The sequence below is a fragment of the Nasonia vitripennis genome (assembly GCF_009193385.2).
Source record: "Nasonia vitripennis strain AsymCx chromosome 3 unlocalized genomic scaffold, Nvit_psr_1.1 chr3_random0009, whole genome shotgun sequence".
Taxonomy (NCBI): Eukaryota; Metazoa; Arthropoda; class Insecta; order Hymenoptera; family Pteromalidae; genus Nasonia; species Nasonia vitripennis.
This window is the reverse complement of record NW_022279629.1, coordinates 2,341,411-2,358,613: the sequence shown is the minus strand read 5'-3', so window position 1 is coordinate 2,358,613 and position 17,203 is coordinate 2,341,411. Positions and strand designations below refer to the sequence as shown.

Below are 17,203 nucleotides of genomic sequence, written 5' to 3'. Positions count from 1 at the left end.
TTCAAAAATCATGATTTTTTTCGATCCTAGGTATTTATTGTTTTAGATTTATGTTCTAGTTCTTAGTAATGACAAACCTATTTTAGGCTAGGGATAATATACAGTTATTAGTATAATATGCAGTTTGGGAAATAAGCGCCACACAGGTATATGCTTCATATATAGAACTGAATACTTTAAAGTGCCGTGTTAGAAAAAAAGTCACCTTAGTTTCGCTTACAGGCACGAAAAAACGCGGAAATCATTACATGCGTTACGAAAACTATGGTGTGCACCAAAAACTAAGCGGGCTTTTCGACCTCGTGTAGTTATTGCAATCTCTACACTCGGTCTAAAAAAGCCTACTTTAAGCCCTTGGTACACAATATAATATTTCCTCTTGGCGTCACTTTTCCTTCTGCTCCCAGAAAAACTTAATTTCCAATTCATTTTTCATGCCTGACTGCGTCATTCAGTGCGTAAGAGAAACAATTGCAATTGTAAGTCGCATTAATATTTAAAATATCAAGAGGCGCGATAGCGCTACAATGGCAAGTATAAAGTACAAAGTATACACGAAGCCTTTGGAAAGCACCGCGCTCTATATTCTTTGAAATCGTGGTTTCTAACCTTAATTAATTTTTTTAACACTATTTTATAAATACAACAGTAGTATTTCATGTGATTGTTGGCATTAATTTGAAAGGTATGATACTTATTTTTCACGCCAGAAAAGAATTTTCTCAAATCATCATTTATTTAATGTAATAAAGAAGATTAAAATTTGGCCATCTATTTTTCATTATTGCACTTTTCATTTCCATAACACGACTTCCGGTTGACAGTGCATAATAGGTGTAATAGGTGTATAACAGGCGTAATAACGTATACATTATATTCACTTTAAAGTACTAAGAATAAATGTCTATTAATGTTATTATATTTTATATTAATTACTTATTTCTCTTAATATATATATATATATATATATATATATATATATATATATATATATATATATTTATTTATTTATTATGACGAGGAACGTTGTTAACTTGTCATAACTTCCCCAGCATACAATAATTATATTATGTGCTGTAAACTAGTTACATGTTACAGGTGAGCAGCGGCAGAGCAATGAGAAAGAGCACACCGCGACCGACGATAAGTTGGGGGAGAGAGAGAGCAAGAGCTTCGCGCGCGAGACTTACTGAGAATACTCGCGACAGATCCGTTCGGGCTAGCTAACTAGATACACGGCTTTTCGCTAGACCGCGTTACCTTTTGTATTTGTGATTCGAGAGAAGCTTGCCCCGATCGTGTGCGTGACCTGTGCGTTACCTGCTCCGAGATCACGGCTACCTCGAGGCCCCTTTGTGCGACATCGCCTTGATTCCGTTCAACTTGCGACTACGCCACCTCGCCTGCGAAGGAGACGTCCTGGGCTTGAGCATTTCCGAGAGCGAGCGACATCTACGAACCGTAAGTGTCAGCTCTCTACTTCTCTCTTTCTTACTAGCTCTCTCCCAATCTCTAGCTACGTCGTCCATCTGCGTCTCGCACAGCCGCGTGTGCTTGTGTATTATATTTTGGAGTACAGACAATATATTTGATTTCTTTTCAACTCAACGATTGTGTTCGGCGTCGGTTATTTCTGCAAACCCGCTTCCCGTCACCTCTAGACAACGTTCCCTGCCGCCTCCGCGGGCACACGTATTGCTTCACGATACACGTGCATGAAAGCTGCAGCTAGCCATACTCGACCTTGGCCGGTTCACTGCGAGCCTCGAAAACATCCCGAGGAAATGAGATCTTGTCTCGATTATTACGAACTAACGTCTGCGCGACTGCTGTCGAAAACTCCACCCCGTTATATTAGCGCCCATACGTAAGTGGCCCTTTTGTTTATTAGAGTACGGATTCTTTTTAGCGCGCAATTATTTGACGCTAAGAACAAAGAGAACAGAGCGACGCCGGCAACCTAGCCTACTGTATGACGTCACACGCACAGTAGCGGCCGACTCGCTCACAGCGCGAAGCCGTTCGGCAAACAGCTGATGTACTTGCGAGCGCGCAGTGTAGTCGCGATAGTATAGGCTATATAGGAATACTTTTGCGGAGTATTGTAATTCAAATATTGTAAAGCTAAAGAATTGCGAATTTGCGTAAGCAATAACTTAGTGTTCCGAGAGTAAATCTTTTTTGTTTCTTTTTTTTTTGTAAACAGTGATGAATAGAGCGAGATTATTAACGCATAAATAATCCCGCTTTAAATCTACATTTACTTTTCTTCTCTCTCCGGTCGAATACGAGAATAATAGAGTTCCTTTTATTTTTATCGAGACATTAGGAAGCGAAGGAATATTCTCTGAAAACTCAAACAGAGGAAAATAGAGTTAGGAGCTCTCAGTTCTGCGGATCGCTTGAATAAATTATTAAATTATTGAACGGTTAATATTTAGAGAAATCAAGAATTGTGTTTTAATTATTTTCGTTCCTCTTTTGCTGTTCAAAAAAAATTTTTTTTTGGTTCTGTTAAGCCCTTAAGTTACTCGCTTACACTGTATAAAATTAAGTACAGACTTGGTGGTGATTCTAGACTGAGAGACCCGTTATAAAATAAATAAAAACAATGAAATATTGTTTCGTTTTTTTGGCAAACAAAAGGAGTGAGAATTTTTCTTCGTCAAACTAGATTTTTCTGTTTTACTTGTTAGAGAGTATATATTACTTCGGATTTCGTTCAGCGTATCCTTATTTACTACTGCGCATAAGCGAATAATAAGAGAAGAGAATGGAAAATAAGCGAATAATAAGAGAAGAGAATGGAAAACTCCGGAACTGGCCACTTCGACGTGGCACAACAAATAGCAGCATGGGCATACAAGATGCCAGAAGAAAGCATAGTAAACGTTCTTACAAATTTAGAATTAAGAGTAGAAAGCGATCAATCTCGAAATGTAGATAGGTTAATTAGGCGATTATGCGGCGATTACACTGCAGAAGATTTCGACCACTGTACCAGAAGACATAGCAACTTCAAGAAGAGCGGCGAAATTGCAAAAGGCACTGCTGCCGAGTAGAGCGTTTTCGAGAATGTCCTCCGTAACAAAAAGCCAAATTCTTGAGCGTCAACGCCCATATCAAGAACGCAGTTCCGATATGGAACTTACGAATTTGGCAGCAAGAGCACTGATGTACCATAGCTCACCTAGACAGCAGCTAGAAAGTAATAATCCTCTCGGCAACAGAGCTCAAGATGATGGAAATCAAGCAGCAGCTTCAAACGTAAACGACTGCCGGTGGGAATTGAGAGGTACGACAATGTCTACACCAGCAATTAACACAGTAGCAGCTGCAAAAGCATCGATGTACGTACTAAGCGACAATCGCAGCGAAGTGGCAACAGCAGCCGTCGGCACGAATACCATAACCACAACAGCAAACAGTACGTTAGTGACAGCAGCAGCAACTCAACAAGAACAGACCAGGTGACAAGTAATATCAGGCAACAACATGTGAGCACACATGCAGAAAATACAGCAGGACATGGTGTGCAGCAACAACAGGCCGAACATGCTGTAGAAAATGAGAGGTTCGAGAATAGAATCAAGAACCTGGAACATCTAGTAGAAGAATTAATTGAAGTCAGTAGAGAAACCACAGCCTCGATACTGCAAATAGCGAATACGCAACCGAGTAAACAGGTGCACTTTCAGGACACGTTTAATATAAGGCACATCGAACCGAATGTGCATAGCATTCGTAATTCGGGAATGAACCCAATAGCAAGTGCCTTTCTACTCGTAGCAGGAGCAAGCACCAACTATACGCAAAACGCGGCTCGTCAACAACACCTGCAGGGGGATCCTAGGAAGGGGGAAGAATTACCTTAGGGTAATGAGAATCCATTTCTCGAAGCCGGACAGTTTCCAGTCTACTCTAGCAACCCGTTCGGGACTAGGTACTCCTAATCGTTTTCGTGGAGTAGCTCACGCCGATATATCGGGAAAATAGCCAGAGAATGGAATATCAAATTCGACGGGCACAAGAGTAACTGCATCGAAGAATTTATTCAACGTGTCAACGAATGTAAAAATAACAGATTAAAAAACAACTGAGATCAATTAAAAAGTCAAGTTTCTAATCATATTATTTTATTATTCATAATGCAGGAATAATATATCGATCAATTACAAAAAACTCTCAAGATACCACGTAACTTTTGATGCCCGTTTCATTTTGTTCATGGTGATGTTGTCTAATTGTAAGTGCAACTTTCTGCATATTTTATTTGTGTACAAAAACTTATAGAATCATTATAATCATATAATGATACATATCTAAAATAAATTACTAATTGTAATTGAACAAAATTTATTTAATATATTACATATTATCTACGTGGATATCTACATGGATTGACATGGATTCTACATGAATTCCACATGGATATCTACGAATGTATCCTAGGCACTGACTTTATGCGGGCGTTCAATGCTATACTCCTACTTAGAGAAAATCAAACAAAATTTATTTAATATATTACATATTTTCCTTATGTAATAAAAAAAAAAAATATATAGAAATTTTAGTCATGAAAATTTTATTTATTTTGAAAAATATGTATTATTTAGCAGTTCAAAAATTCTTTGTAAGAAGTTAGAAACATTAATAAATTTGGTATCACATTGTAACTTATAAAAATAAAATTTTAGTTGTTGACCTATGAATAAAATGAAACGGGCATGGCAAGTTACGTATTATCTTGAGAGTTGTTTGTAATTGTTCGATATATTACTTAAGTTTAAATTAGCAATCATTTGACTCAACCTTGAATTGAACACAATGATTTTTTGTTTCCTGCATTATGAATAATACAATAATATGATTAGAAACTTGACTTTTTAATTGATCTCAGTTGTTTTCTAATCTGTTATTTTATTGTAAATAAAATTGCCTTCTTTGATTCATCTCAATTGTTTTCAATCTGTAATTTCATAGTAAACAAAATTAGATTATTATGTTACATAATTTTATTGACATGCATGATAATATGCAATACATCAAACTCGCCTAACCTTTTTACTTTGCTTAAAAGTTTATTTTCTTCTAGAGATTTCATGTCTTTTTAATCGATCTTATTGAAGTACCATTAGTTTGTTTTAAAAATAAATTGCATGACAATAAGCAATGCATCAAACTTGCCTAAATTTTTTACTCTGGTTAAATTTTACTATTATTATACATTATTGTATTAAGTTTATTGCTGTTTAATCAAACTAGATTTTCATATTATTTTTTATTTTATCAAAAATTTAATATAGGCGTATAAAAGGTAATATAATAATATAATCTATTTTCAACAAATATTAATAACAGTAATGCAACAATAAGATTATAAACCTTAATATTTACTTTGTAGGAATCATTTATACATCTTGGTATTTAGCTTGCCTTAGTAGGTAAAAAAGTGGGTGCTTTAATTATTCACGAAAGGAGACATTTAAGAAAAACTATATAAATGTAGCATATTTCATCAAAACATTTACAACATATTATCAGTCAAAAGTTCATTAAAATACACACGAAGATCAACAAAAATATGGTAGTTGTACCCTGATGAAAATATCTGGCTGGATATCTATGTGAATTATTTACGTGGATATCTACATGGATTGACATGGATTCTACATGAATTCCTCATGGATATCTACGTGTATAATCTACATAAATATACAGCCAGATATTTTTATCAGGCAACGTATTGTGAATAAACTAATGTCTGAAAAAGTCATTTTCTCACAAACTATAAGCTCTAGCAAAAAAATAATTGAGGCACTTTTAAATGTAAATACCATAAACACAATTTAAGGAATAAATAAATTATGGGAGCATCAGTGTGTTTGTGGTATTTACATTTAGAAGTGCCTCTATAATTTTTTTGATAGAGCTCATAGTTTGTAAGAAAAATGACTTTGTCAGATATTCATTTTTTCACAATACTTTACCTAAAAAATATCTGGTTAGATATCCATGTAGATTATCCGCGGAAATATTCATGTATTATCCACGTGCAACCCATGCCAATTCATGTATGTGGATAATTCACATGGATGTCCAGCCCGATATTTTTATCAGGGATAACAGTAGGTAATAGGTGTAGTAAAACAATACCCATATGCGGATAATTTTACGGTCTAACCCTTTTCGTCCGCTCTTGGTCAGACTGCATGCGCGGCTAACTTCACGGTCTTACCACTTTTTGGGCTGAAGAAAAATTAAGTAAGTGATTTCAGCATTTTCGTTCACCTGCATACTTGTTTATTATGTTAAAGCTGCTTTTTTGCTAAAATTTTGGTTTAAAGTAATAGTTTAGCATACCAATGTAAACATTTATCAAAATAAGTTGGGTACATAAATGATAAATAATTTTACCCTTAATTAAAATTTCGAGAGATTAGTATAGAAGTAAATAGTGTCACAGGCGCCGCGGCGTCGTCTGCTTCACAAATTTTCCTTTGTAACGCTCCCGCGCCACTTGATTTAGATGGTGGTTTTGGTCAGATTATAGGTGTGTGCTTTAGTGTGCGATGTCCATGTTGGCTGTTGACGGCGTCCGGCCTGAAAAACCTTCAAATTTAGCATAAGTAGAGATGATGGTGACCCGTTCACTGTCCTCGCCAGAGTAGATTCTCCCATCCCTCATAAAGGTGCAGCATCCCCTTCTCCTCTTTGCCTCCATCCTGGTTTTGATACGCAGCTTGTGAATGTCTGGAGGAAGCAGCTCATTGATGTTAATGAGTCCCTGTTGGTCTGGTTAGAGAGCTCTTGCTTTCTCCAGTAAAGCAGCATCCAGTTCACGAGTGTGAAGCTTGTGTATCCTGGCCTTGGCCACGATGATCGAGCGGGTCAGCGCACTGAAAGAGAAAATGACAGCCAAGGGTAGAAATCTGCTGTCACCTTGCGCGTTGGTGGTGGTTGCGTCAAGTCATTCCATGGTTCTAACGGATGCCACATCCTGCGTTAGGACCGTGGAATCCAGTGCAGCCAGGACAGTGAAAGCCAGGAGTTGCAGCGAAGTTTTCTGTGTGTAGGTTTTCTGTGTGAGTCCAGAGATGTCCACTACATTGTTCGCGCTTTTGCTCCTGCCTCCTCCTAACCTCAGCCAGCTCGCTGTGGAGGTTGTTGAGTTCCTCAGTTGTTCAGTCTAGTTTTGAGTGCAGGCAAGTCGTCAAGGGCTTTGATGCGGTTGTCAAGAGGGCCAAGCCTTTACTCAATATGAGGGACCCTTTCAGACACGGTGTTTTGCGCCTGAAGGATCTCATTCTGGACTTTCCGAATATCCTCCAGCGCCGCAAAGATGTCCTTCAGGGACGTCTCGATAGATGCGGCGGAGATCCACGCAGGTGATTAAGCCCTGGAGCCAGCGAGCGATGCGGGTGCCGACTTATTATTCTTGGGCACGATCGGTTTAGGTGTACCCTTGGCAGTTGTTATTTCTGCTGCTGCTTTTGCCCTCGTCTGTGCGGTTTTAGACGTGCTGGTGGTGTAATCACCTACACAGGTAGCACAAGCGAGTGTGGTAACATACTTCACCATTATAGATCTGAATGCTACACATATAGTATGGAATTGCTGGTCACACAACTTGCATGTCTTCAGTTTGCCTCTTGTCGTTTTTTTTCGCAGCGAGCACACATGGCGAGCGGTTCCACGTTCTTCTTACCGTTTACGCTCATATTATATGTTGTTGTGTCTCTGTCGACAACTTACAGTAGTTGATAACGTAAAGAGTGTTGGAGGGTAGTCGTGAACAGTAAGTTACTGACAGAGCCAGAGACTTGGTACTCTCGAAGCCAGATGGAGTGCTAATCGTGTAAGTGAGAATTGACCGACCTGAGATTGATGATAGTTGATGTTAGAGAGAGAAAGAGAGAGAGAGAGAGAGAGAGAGAGAGAGAGAGAGAGAGAGAGAGAGAAAGAGAGAGGGGGGATGCACGAAAGTTGTGGTCAAGCTATTGTGACAAACTTGTTTGTTCTGTGAGTTTGTATGACCACATTAAACCTATGTAAAACTGGGCTCTGGTATTATTCCTGACTGAGTATAAAGTTTGAACCTTGTTAAAATTAAGACCATTAGCGACTAAGACTCTAACAATTTAGAAGTGGAATAATCCAAAAAATTTTGTGAAACAAGTAAGTATGAAGTGAATACTTAAATAGATGGTGTAGAATTTTGGAAAATTTTGAATAGTTTCGTTGCCAGAGAATCAAACGTATATGAAGTGAGAAATGCACTAGTCTTCGCGACAAAACTGAAATGAATTCAAATGTGTCTTCGTTGAGTGCAAATTAGTAATCTATAAGGATAAATTTGATTGTGACTTTTCTAGATTATTATCATTTTTTGATTTAGTGATTTTGATGCGAAAATCGCCGCCATGTTCTTATTTTTCAACTTAATTGCAACTTTGACAGAGATATATAAAATCTTAGGTAAAGTAATCATCAATAAACTAGTAAATTTAGAATAAACAAAATATAATACGAATAAATAAAATATAATTAAAATAATAGTATCGTACGATATTTTATGACACAACGTGCGTAAACCGAGATGTAGCGAGTGCATTTTTGCACAAGCATGCCGTAAATCAAGGTTTACGCCACGGCGTATCATAAAGTAATAATGTTTACCTCGAGTCAATAATGTTTACTTGCAAACGTTTTGCGCATATTAAAAAAGTCACGTCGTCTAGTTGACAAAAAAAAATTTAAGTGCCATGAAAAGGCACCGCTATATTAGCGCGTCGAGGGGCCCGAAATCCTGCAGGAAAAACCGAGAAAACCCGATAGTCGCTTGCAGCGTGTGTAAATAAGTGCGGCTGATATGTAAGGGGAGAGCTGAGCTGTGCGAGCACGCTAATATGCGCGGCGAAGTGTGCATGGTGGGGGTGGGAGAGAGTTGCCGCTGCTTTCGTGACGATCGGTCTGTCGCGCCGCCGTGACGGTCACCGCTCGCCGATTCACTCCCCAGTAAAATGTGTACCCGGCGAGCCTATAGAAGTATTCACTTCAAAAAAAAAATTTGAATTTCGTAAACGCAAAATGGTTATAGAATCGGCGAGTTCTCGAATTTCGAAAATAGCTGATAATCGGATAGGTGGAAGTAGCAGGTAGCACAGTAAGCTTACTGTTAGTAACCGAGAAAGACAGGAAATAGTTAGTTTAAGGGGACAGAACACCTTTAAATCCTGAAAAACAGAAAGTAAAAATAACAAAATTAAAGTAAATCATTTGACATTTTTTTAGTGATATTTAGTATAAATACCTTTAACTTTACCGTGTTAAAACCTTAATTATCTCTGCTGGCCCATTGTGGCACTCGGTGCAATGTTTTGTGAATTTTTTCACTGTCCGTAGGATTCCAAGTGTACAAACGGTTCTTTTGGGCTCAAATTCCAGGAGGATACTCTGTACACTAGTAGTTTTAGTATGAATGCAGGGATTTTAATTTGAATGTTTAGAAAATGTTTTATACCCAAAAAGGTGGCATAATAAGCGAAAAAAAGAAAAACTTTAGTATTATCATTGTAAAACCATTTCTAAACTTTCTTAACTCGGCTAGTGTTAAGACCGTATATTTAGACGCACATGTCAGAAGTACCGTTGTATGGATATATGCGCCACTTGATTGCTTTCCCACGAATACAAACTACTTATGTAATTTTATTTCTTTTACGCCCTGTAGTTTATGTTGTCTAGGTGTAAAAAATATTCGAGGTTGGCTTTTAGGTGTACAGGACAGCCGATCACGAGGTCTAGGTGGTGCGTTTCGTAGTTTTTTGTATGTATGTGTAAAATATATTTAAGGACGGTGTCTAGGTGTACAGGGTGACCGATTTCGAGGTGTGGGTGATGTTCTCCGTAGTATTTGGTGTCCAGTTGTAAAAAATATTTGCTCAAAAAGAAATAAAATATCTATAAAAAAAAACTGTTAACCATAGTAAAAGGGTTATGCGAGTTTCATGCATTCCGTGTTATGTCGTGCATGGGAATAACATAATGTAACATAACAGCGTTATTTCATTTACAACGAAATTACAGATTATAAACGATCTGAGATCAATAAAAGAAGTCAAGTTTATTATAATATTATTTAAATCATAATATGGCAAACAGAAAATTGTTATGTTCAATTAAGGGCTGAATCGAATGATTACTAACTTAAAGTTAAGCAATATATCGATCAGTAACAAAAAACTCTCGATACCTACTACGTAAGTTGCTATGCCTGTTTCATTTTATTTATGGTGCTGTCTATCGGCAACTTTCTGCATATTTTATTTTTGTACATGCACTTATAAAATTCTAATTTCAATATTATCTCATAGCTTTCCAATGTAGATTACATGACAGTCGAAGTTGAATATTAATAAATTTGATATCACAATCTGACACACAAAAAGAATATTTCAGTTGTTTACCTATGAACAAAATGAAAGGGACATGGCAAGTTACGTAGTAAGTATCAAAAGTTGTTTGTAATTGATCGATATATTGCTTAAGTTTGAATTAGCAATCATTCAACTTAGCCCTTAATCGAACACAACAATTTTCTGTTTGCTATATTATAATTAAAATAGATTTATAACACAATGTGGCTTAAATCCGCGTTTAAGTCACGCCTATCGTGAGTTAAGTAGTCCATTATTGCACCGTGTATATCGCACTCGCAATGCTCGTGCGCTAACCTCACGGTACAATAATGGATTAGATCACGGATAGGCGTGATTTAGCAGATTTAAGCGGCTGTGCTATAAAATTGTATACGGTACTTGTCAACTAAGCAGCCCATTTGTGCACGGCGTTTTATTACCCTCGCTACACTCGGGCGCTAATACACGCCGTGTAATAATCAGCTATTTAGTTCACACGTATCGTAATTATACTATTACTTAGCAAAGTAAAATCATACCATTAATTTGGATATGTATAAAAGTGAGAAGCTATTTATTATTAACGGTTTGAATTTTTTATATAGTAATTTAATAAAAAACCTTGGAATCATTACCTACAACTATATAACCACTAGTTCTCCTACCTTAAGACTTCACGTAGCTAATACCACCCTCCATCCTGCAAAAACATTTTTTTTTATAAATTTGAGAATAATTTTAGAAAATATTAGATAGAGCAGGCAATATTATTTATTATGTTAATAATACATAAAATCTTTGTTATTCATGTTTATGTTGTAAAATATTTAGACTTAATTTATCATCATACACTGGTACAATAAAATATTATGTAATGAATAATTTTATACAGCAATAAAAAACTATGTTACTTATGTTAAACAGAAAATTAAATTGGGGAGTTGGCGTGCGGAGCGAGCAGGTGGGCGAAGCCCTACTTGTATATACATTGTCACAGACACACACGTTTGCATCGCGAGCTGCTAAATGAGTCAGCGATAAGAGTCCGCAGAGCCGTACTACGATGCATAGCATGCGCTTGCATCGTAGACATTAGCTCAGTGTTCAGAGTTCCGGCTTGTTAATCTCGGGGTCCGCGATTCCAGCCCGCGTCTACTCTTTTTCGCTCCCTGACGTGTAATCCAATATGTAATATGTAATCCAATATGAAGAGAATCGAAATGAATTATCTTGATTTTGAATAACATTTAATCTTCGATTTCTCATAAATCTATATTTTTAGAACAAATTTGAAGTATTTCTAGAAGTTCACATAAAAAGAATTGAAATCTCTATAAAAAAATTGATTTTACCCGAAGTTAAAGGTTAGGCGAATTTCATGTATTATTCCGTACTACCATGCAAGTCAATAACATAATGCAATATTAGTATATTGTGTACTAAGGGCATTATGGAGGATTTGTTAGACCAAGTGTGAAGTTTGCAGTACTTCGATTCAAGGCGAGTTAGCACGACCGGTGAATGTATCGTACTAAATCATATGGAAATTTACAAAAATTTACTTAAAAGTAATGATAAAGCATTATGTAAAGAACGGATATTTATGGGAATGAATTTTAGTATTCCAAATACACCAAAACATTCAATAAAATACGTGCCTAGTCAAAAATAGCAAACGTACTTAACTGTACATTATCCTACATAAATTTGCATTGAACTACTTCAGATTTTTCCCATCTGGGAAAACACGTTAAATAGGCCAAGCTGTAGAGCATTTTCACATGACATAATTTGTTACAGCAAACCGATTGTGCGATCATGTGAAGGATGATAAGCAGATAAAAAGGTATATGTTTTTCACTTGCATTTCCGTTCCTTATTGTTAGTTATTAAGAATTCATTGCAAAAAAAGCGAGTTTTGTCCTTTTTTGCTTATAACTTTAAAACTAGCGGAGCTATCGGTATGCTTTAAGAAGGTGATTTGTAGAGAATAGAAATATCTACAAAATGAGAGGTCGAACGCCTCAATCGGATAATTAGATTCTGAGATAATTATGAAAGACCGGAAAAATAGGCGTTTTTTCGAAAATTCATACTTCCGTCATTTTTTGGGCTAGAGCGCTAGAATTTTGGGAATAAGTAGGGATTATAATGTTCTTTATATGTGCAAAAGTTGGGTGCTGTCGGATTATTAGTTTGCTTAAAATCGCGATTAAAAGTTTGCTGTGCGTTTTTTTTTCCGGCAGGTCTGTATGCTGTACCGCAGGTCCGATTGAAATTTCAAAAAGGGTCGAAAAGTTGACATCGTGGACTACGAAATGTAGATTTAAATTTTTCAATCAAGTGTCTGAAAGCATGCGAAAAACCGTCGTAAAGTTCGCGAAAATCGGCCGAGCGCGCGCTTGCAGCCGAGTGGTGGGGGACGGAGCAGCGCCGGAGGAGAGGCGTATATATAGTTATAGGCGCGCGCTACGCGCACGTTTCCTATCTGTGCAAACTGCTGCTTGCGCGGCAAATTCTCCTCGGCGTGAGGAGACAAGCGAAAAGCCGATCAGTTCTGGCGAGGCCTGCGTTTTCTCGGACAAGAGCTGTGTCCCGGGAATTTGTGGAAGTCGCGAAAAAACTAGCTTCGCGGAACAAAATTTTTTTAAATATTGAAAAAACCAATAAATAAATCTCTTACAAAATTTTTTGAGAAAATCAAAGAACTAGTTCGTTCGACCCCGCTATTTAGGACCAAAAAGTAGAACAAAATACCGTGTGCAACACGAGGCAAAAGTAGGTTTTTTCATAGCGTGATTATACTGTGTTTACGAGAATATTCTTTCATAGACGCATCATTTAGAAACATATTTTCTACTTTTGCCCGTTGTTGTATATGTACTGTAACAAAGCATTGGACCTACAAGTTAGCAGACAAAAATATAAAGAATCACTTATTACTAATTTATATATACTTACGTCATAGCTTGGTAAATACTTTCTATTCCATATCGCATGGCAAATTCATCTACAAGTTCTTCACCAGGTGGATCAAAGTATACTTTCCAAGCATCATCACCTTTGGCTTGCGGAAGTTTTACCATTCCATCGTTGTTTTCGCATAAACTATGAAAAAGATTTTCATGCAGGCATGTATATTGAACATGATATGGAGCAACCTTTTCTTCTCCCTTGATTTCAACACTTATGTGCAGTCTAATAGCTCCCGAAACTGCAGATTTATCTGTGCGTTTTTCTAAATTATACCATACGTCCATCTCGCCACTAAGTGTACGTACTTCAATAATCGTTTGACCCAAAAAATCATCACTTTCGCGAGTTAATTTTTGACGAAGTTTAGACTTGAGATCATTATCTTCATCCCAAACGCGAACTTTAATTCGATCTGATGAATTATGGCATTCGCTGCAATGCAAAAAATAACAATAATCAAATAATTGAAAAAGAAATACTGAAGTTATTAAATAAATTATTTCATTAAATATACATTAAATCAAATTTTATTTATAAATATGAATTTTATAAAGAGTTTATGTAACACTTTATAATTTTTATTTTTTAAAGTTTTTATTTTCACCACAAAACAAGATAAACCTTTTGTTCACGATACATACACATTGTGCGAAGGAAGACGGACAATGAGTGTTTCCACTCACAAGGAAAGGTACCCAACCCGAACTCACCGATTTTGATGATTTTCATATATGTTGTAGAACATAAAAAAATAAGAGACACGTATTTTTTTTTATCGGCTAATTTTCATTTTTAAGGGGTAAAAACCTCCCCTAAAGTTAACCCCCAAAAAGCGTTTTTTTTAAATATCTCGGCTTAAAATTAATATTTTTCAATGAAACAAATTGGAGGTTATTTCTTACAAAAAGAGCAAGTATTTCATGGTGATTTGAAGAGTAAGGGTAGCATCCCCTATTTTTTAGGGGTTGAAAACATATATTTTTTGGCATAATTTTATAATAAAAATGTTTAAACCGACTAAAAAAAATTGGAACAAATGTTTAAACATCCTTAATAACAAAATTTAGTTGACGTCTTTCGGTGTTTTCATAAATATTACCCCTAAGGGGGTAAACCACCCCTAACACAAAATAACTGTAAATATGTAATTCAATACATAATATTTCGTAGAAAGTTTGTATATAGAGGTTTTCGAGGTCGCTGATTACAAATCTGTTATCAGATTTTGAAAATTCAAAATGGCGGAACCAATGAGGTGGACGAAAATGTCGAAAAAAAATTTTAACTTTCATAAAAACTTGTTATAAATGTGTTATCTTTGTAGCCTGTACATGTGAACTAAAGAGCCTTAAACCCTAAACCCCTAAAGAACAGATAGGCTAAATGGTTGTGCTTTTTAACCAAACCACCTCAAATTCCTAAATTTGTAAACAAGAAAATTCTGTGTGTGAAGCAGTTTTATAATTTCCGTAGAAATTGTTATCAGAATATTATTGAAATTCCTTTATTGTAAATTCAACTTATAATGTATTTTTGTTTATAATATTAGAGTATAATAATAATCTACAATCTTTTATCTTTTGCCATAGTGCATTTTTTGTATTGAGCATAAAATATATTATTTTACGATGTTTTTACAATAATGGTAGTCCTCATAAAAGTGTTTAAAGCACAATGCTTTTTTGCACCAACCACATCGTACAATTGCAATGTTTGTGCACCCTTCTATTTCACAATGTGTTGCACAAGACTTTCCAAAACTGAAATCTATAGGATTATCAAATTTATCTGGTTTTTCATTGACGTAACCGCTTTTATACCAGGAATATTTAAACAAATCTATACAGGGTGTCCCATTTTAATTTACCACCCCCTAGAACTGGTTAATAATTTGCTCTGAGAAAAAAATGTTTCAAATAAAATTTGTTGGGTTCGAAGGGGGACATCTTTTGGCTATTTTAGCTGTGACCTTGAACATGACCTTCAAGGTCATTTGAAAGTCAAGACCAAATTTTCATATGAAATGTGCATATTTTTATGGCGGATTCGGATTCTACTAAAAAAGAGAAACACTTTTTGTCCGAATCATTTTTTGAAAAAATCCCAAATTTTTGTTGTAAACGGCTTTAAAAAAGTTGAAAAAATCACTAGATATCTCTTATTGCCCCACCCTTTAAAAGAAGTTAAAAATTTTACATTTTATCCGAGGAATTAGAAACGTACACAATTTTACAAATTTAAGTCCAAGTATGACCTTAGCCATGAACTTGTCCTTAACCAACAAGGTCATTCGAAGGTCAGTCAATTTATTTAACGGTAATCCTCGATTTTTATTCCGGCAATTGAAGCTTGGCTATGACCTTGACCTCGAACCTTAAATTCATTTTAAGAAAGAACCATCACTTTAATGGAAAATACTCTCTTTTTCAAAGAAATGAAATTACCAAAAAATTTATTAACAGAACCAAAGTTCATTAGAACGCTAATCTGATTCATTTTTTATCACATGGGGGAAGTTTGCAATCTTCGGGGTGTGTTTGACATTCTCTGGGGCAAGTTTGCAATCTTCGGGGTATGTTTGACATTCTCTGGGGCAAGTTTTACGTCATCTGCGGAAAATTTGACATCATCTGGGGCAAGTTTACGGTCACAACTGGGACAAGTTTGACATCATCTGGGGCAAGTTTGAGCAGTAAGGGGGATGTTTTCAACTGAGAATCAAAATCAAGCTTAGTTTTTTTAATGAAAATTGTACATATTTTAAATCATATTCAGATTCTCTGATAAAGTACGCATCTTTTTAAGAAATATTTTTCTCGTAAATGCTTTATTTCTCGCTAAAAGACATTTTTTTGCTTCGTTATCGTTCTATTGGTAAAGCTTGTAAATTCTTACAGCTCCTCAAAGCTTCTCATCATTAGGTTTTCATTGACTTTCTGAATTTCAGAGCAGAAAAATACTTATAATAAATTATTTCTAGTAAGATTAAATATTCCCTAAAAAATCTACCTACAACAGATAATGGCTGACTACACGCCAGTAGAGATAGTCAACATGATCAAGATTCTGGGAGAATGTCACGACAATTACAAGGCTGCAGCGAGGCTGTACGCTGAAAGGTATCCGGACGCTCGTCATCCTACTAGGAGGAATATTAAACTTCTAACGATAAGAGCTCAAGGAGGTAACTTAAGAAGGAAGAGGCGACGGACGGGCCCAAGAGAGCATATTGCACTTGGGGTTCGTGCTGTAATTGCCGAGGATCCTCATATTTCGACGCGACAAATTCAGCGAATGCATGGAGTAAGGAGCCAGGTGATCCTGCCAGGCGACTTAGATTCTGTCAATGGGCGGAAACACGAATGCGCATAGATCCATTTTTCTTTGATCAGACTCTCTTTACAGACGAGGCAAAGTTCGACAATATGGGAGGAGTTAATCTTCATAACGCGCATTATTATGCAGAAGAAAATCCACATTGGCAGCGAGATCACCGTACACAAAGACGGTGGTCAATTAATGTTTGGGCGGGCATAGTTGGGGAATACGTTGTGGGTCCAATTTTTTATGACCGTAATTTAAACGGCGAGCTTTATTTAGATATTCTCGAGAACCAAATTCCACCTCTTCTAGAAAACATTCCGCTAGAAATAAGGCGAGACATGTGGTTCCAGCAAGATGGTGCTCCCGCTCATCGTAGACTACTTGTCAGGAGATTTCTGAACGCGACATACCCAAATAGTTGGATTGGAATTGGTAGTCCAATCTGTGAATTCCCTGCGCGATCGCCAGATTTGACCCCATTG

The 17,203-nt window shown here is 36.4% G+C and overlaps 1 protein-coding gene across 11 annotated transcripts in view; it reads right to left on the bottom strand.

The window, feature by feature from the left end:
- The window catches only part of LOC107981437 (protein unc-13 homolog A), an 893,220-nt gene that overhangs the window by 34,837 nt on the left and 841,180 nt on the right, over positions 1-17,203 (bottom strand). For 10 of the 11 annotated variants that reach the window (XR_004345256.1, XM_031927059.2, XM_031927063.2 and 7 more), the window contains one exon: positions 13,383-13,829. The exons of the other annotated variant lie outside the window; for it this stretch is intronic. Coding sequence is in view for 9 of the 10 variants with exons in the window: in XM_031927059.2 (XP_031782919.1) it covers positions 13,383-13,829 (447 nt within the window). In the remaining variant the exon portion in view is untranslated. The remainder of the gene's footprint in view (positions 1-13,382; positions 13,830-17,203) is intronic. 11 annotated transcript variants of the gene reach the window in all.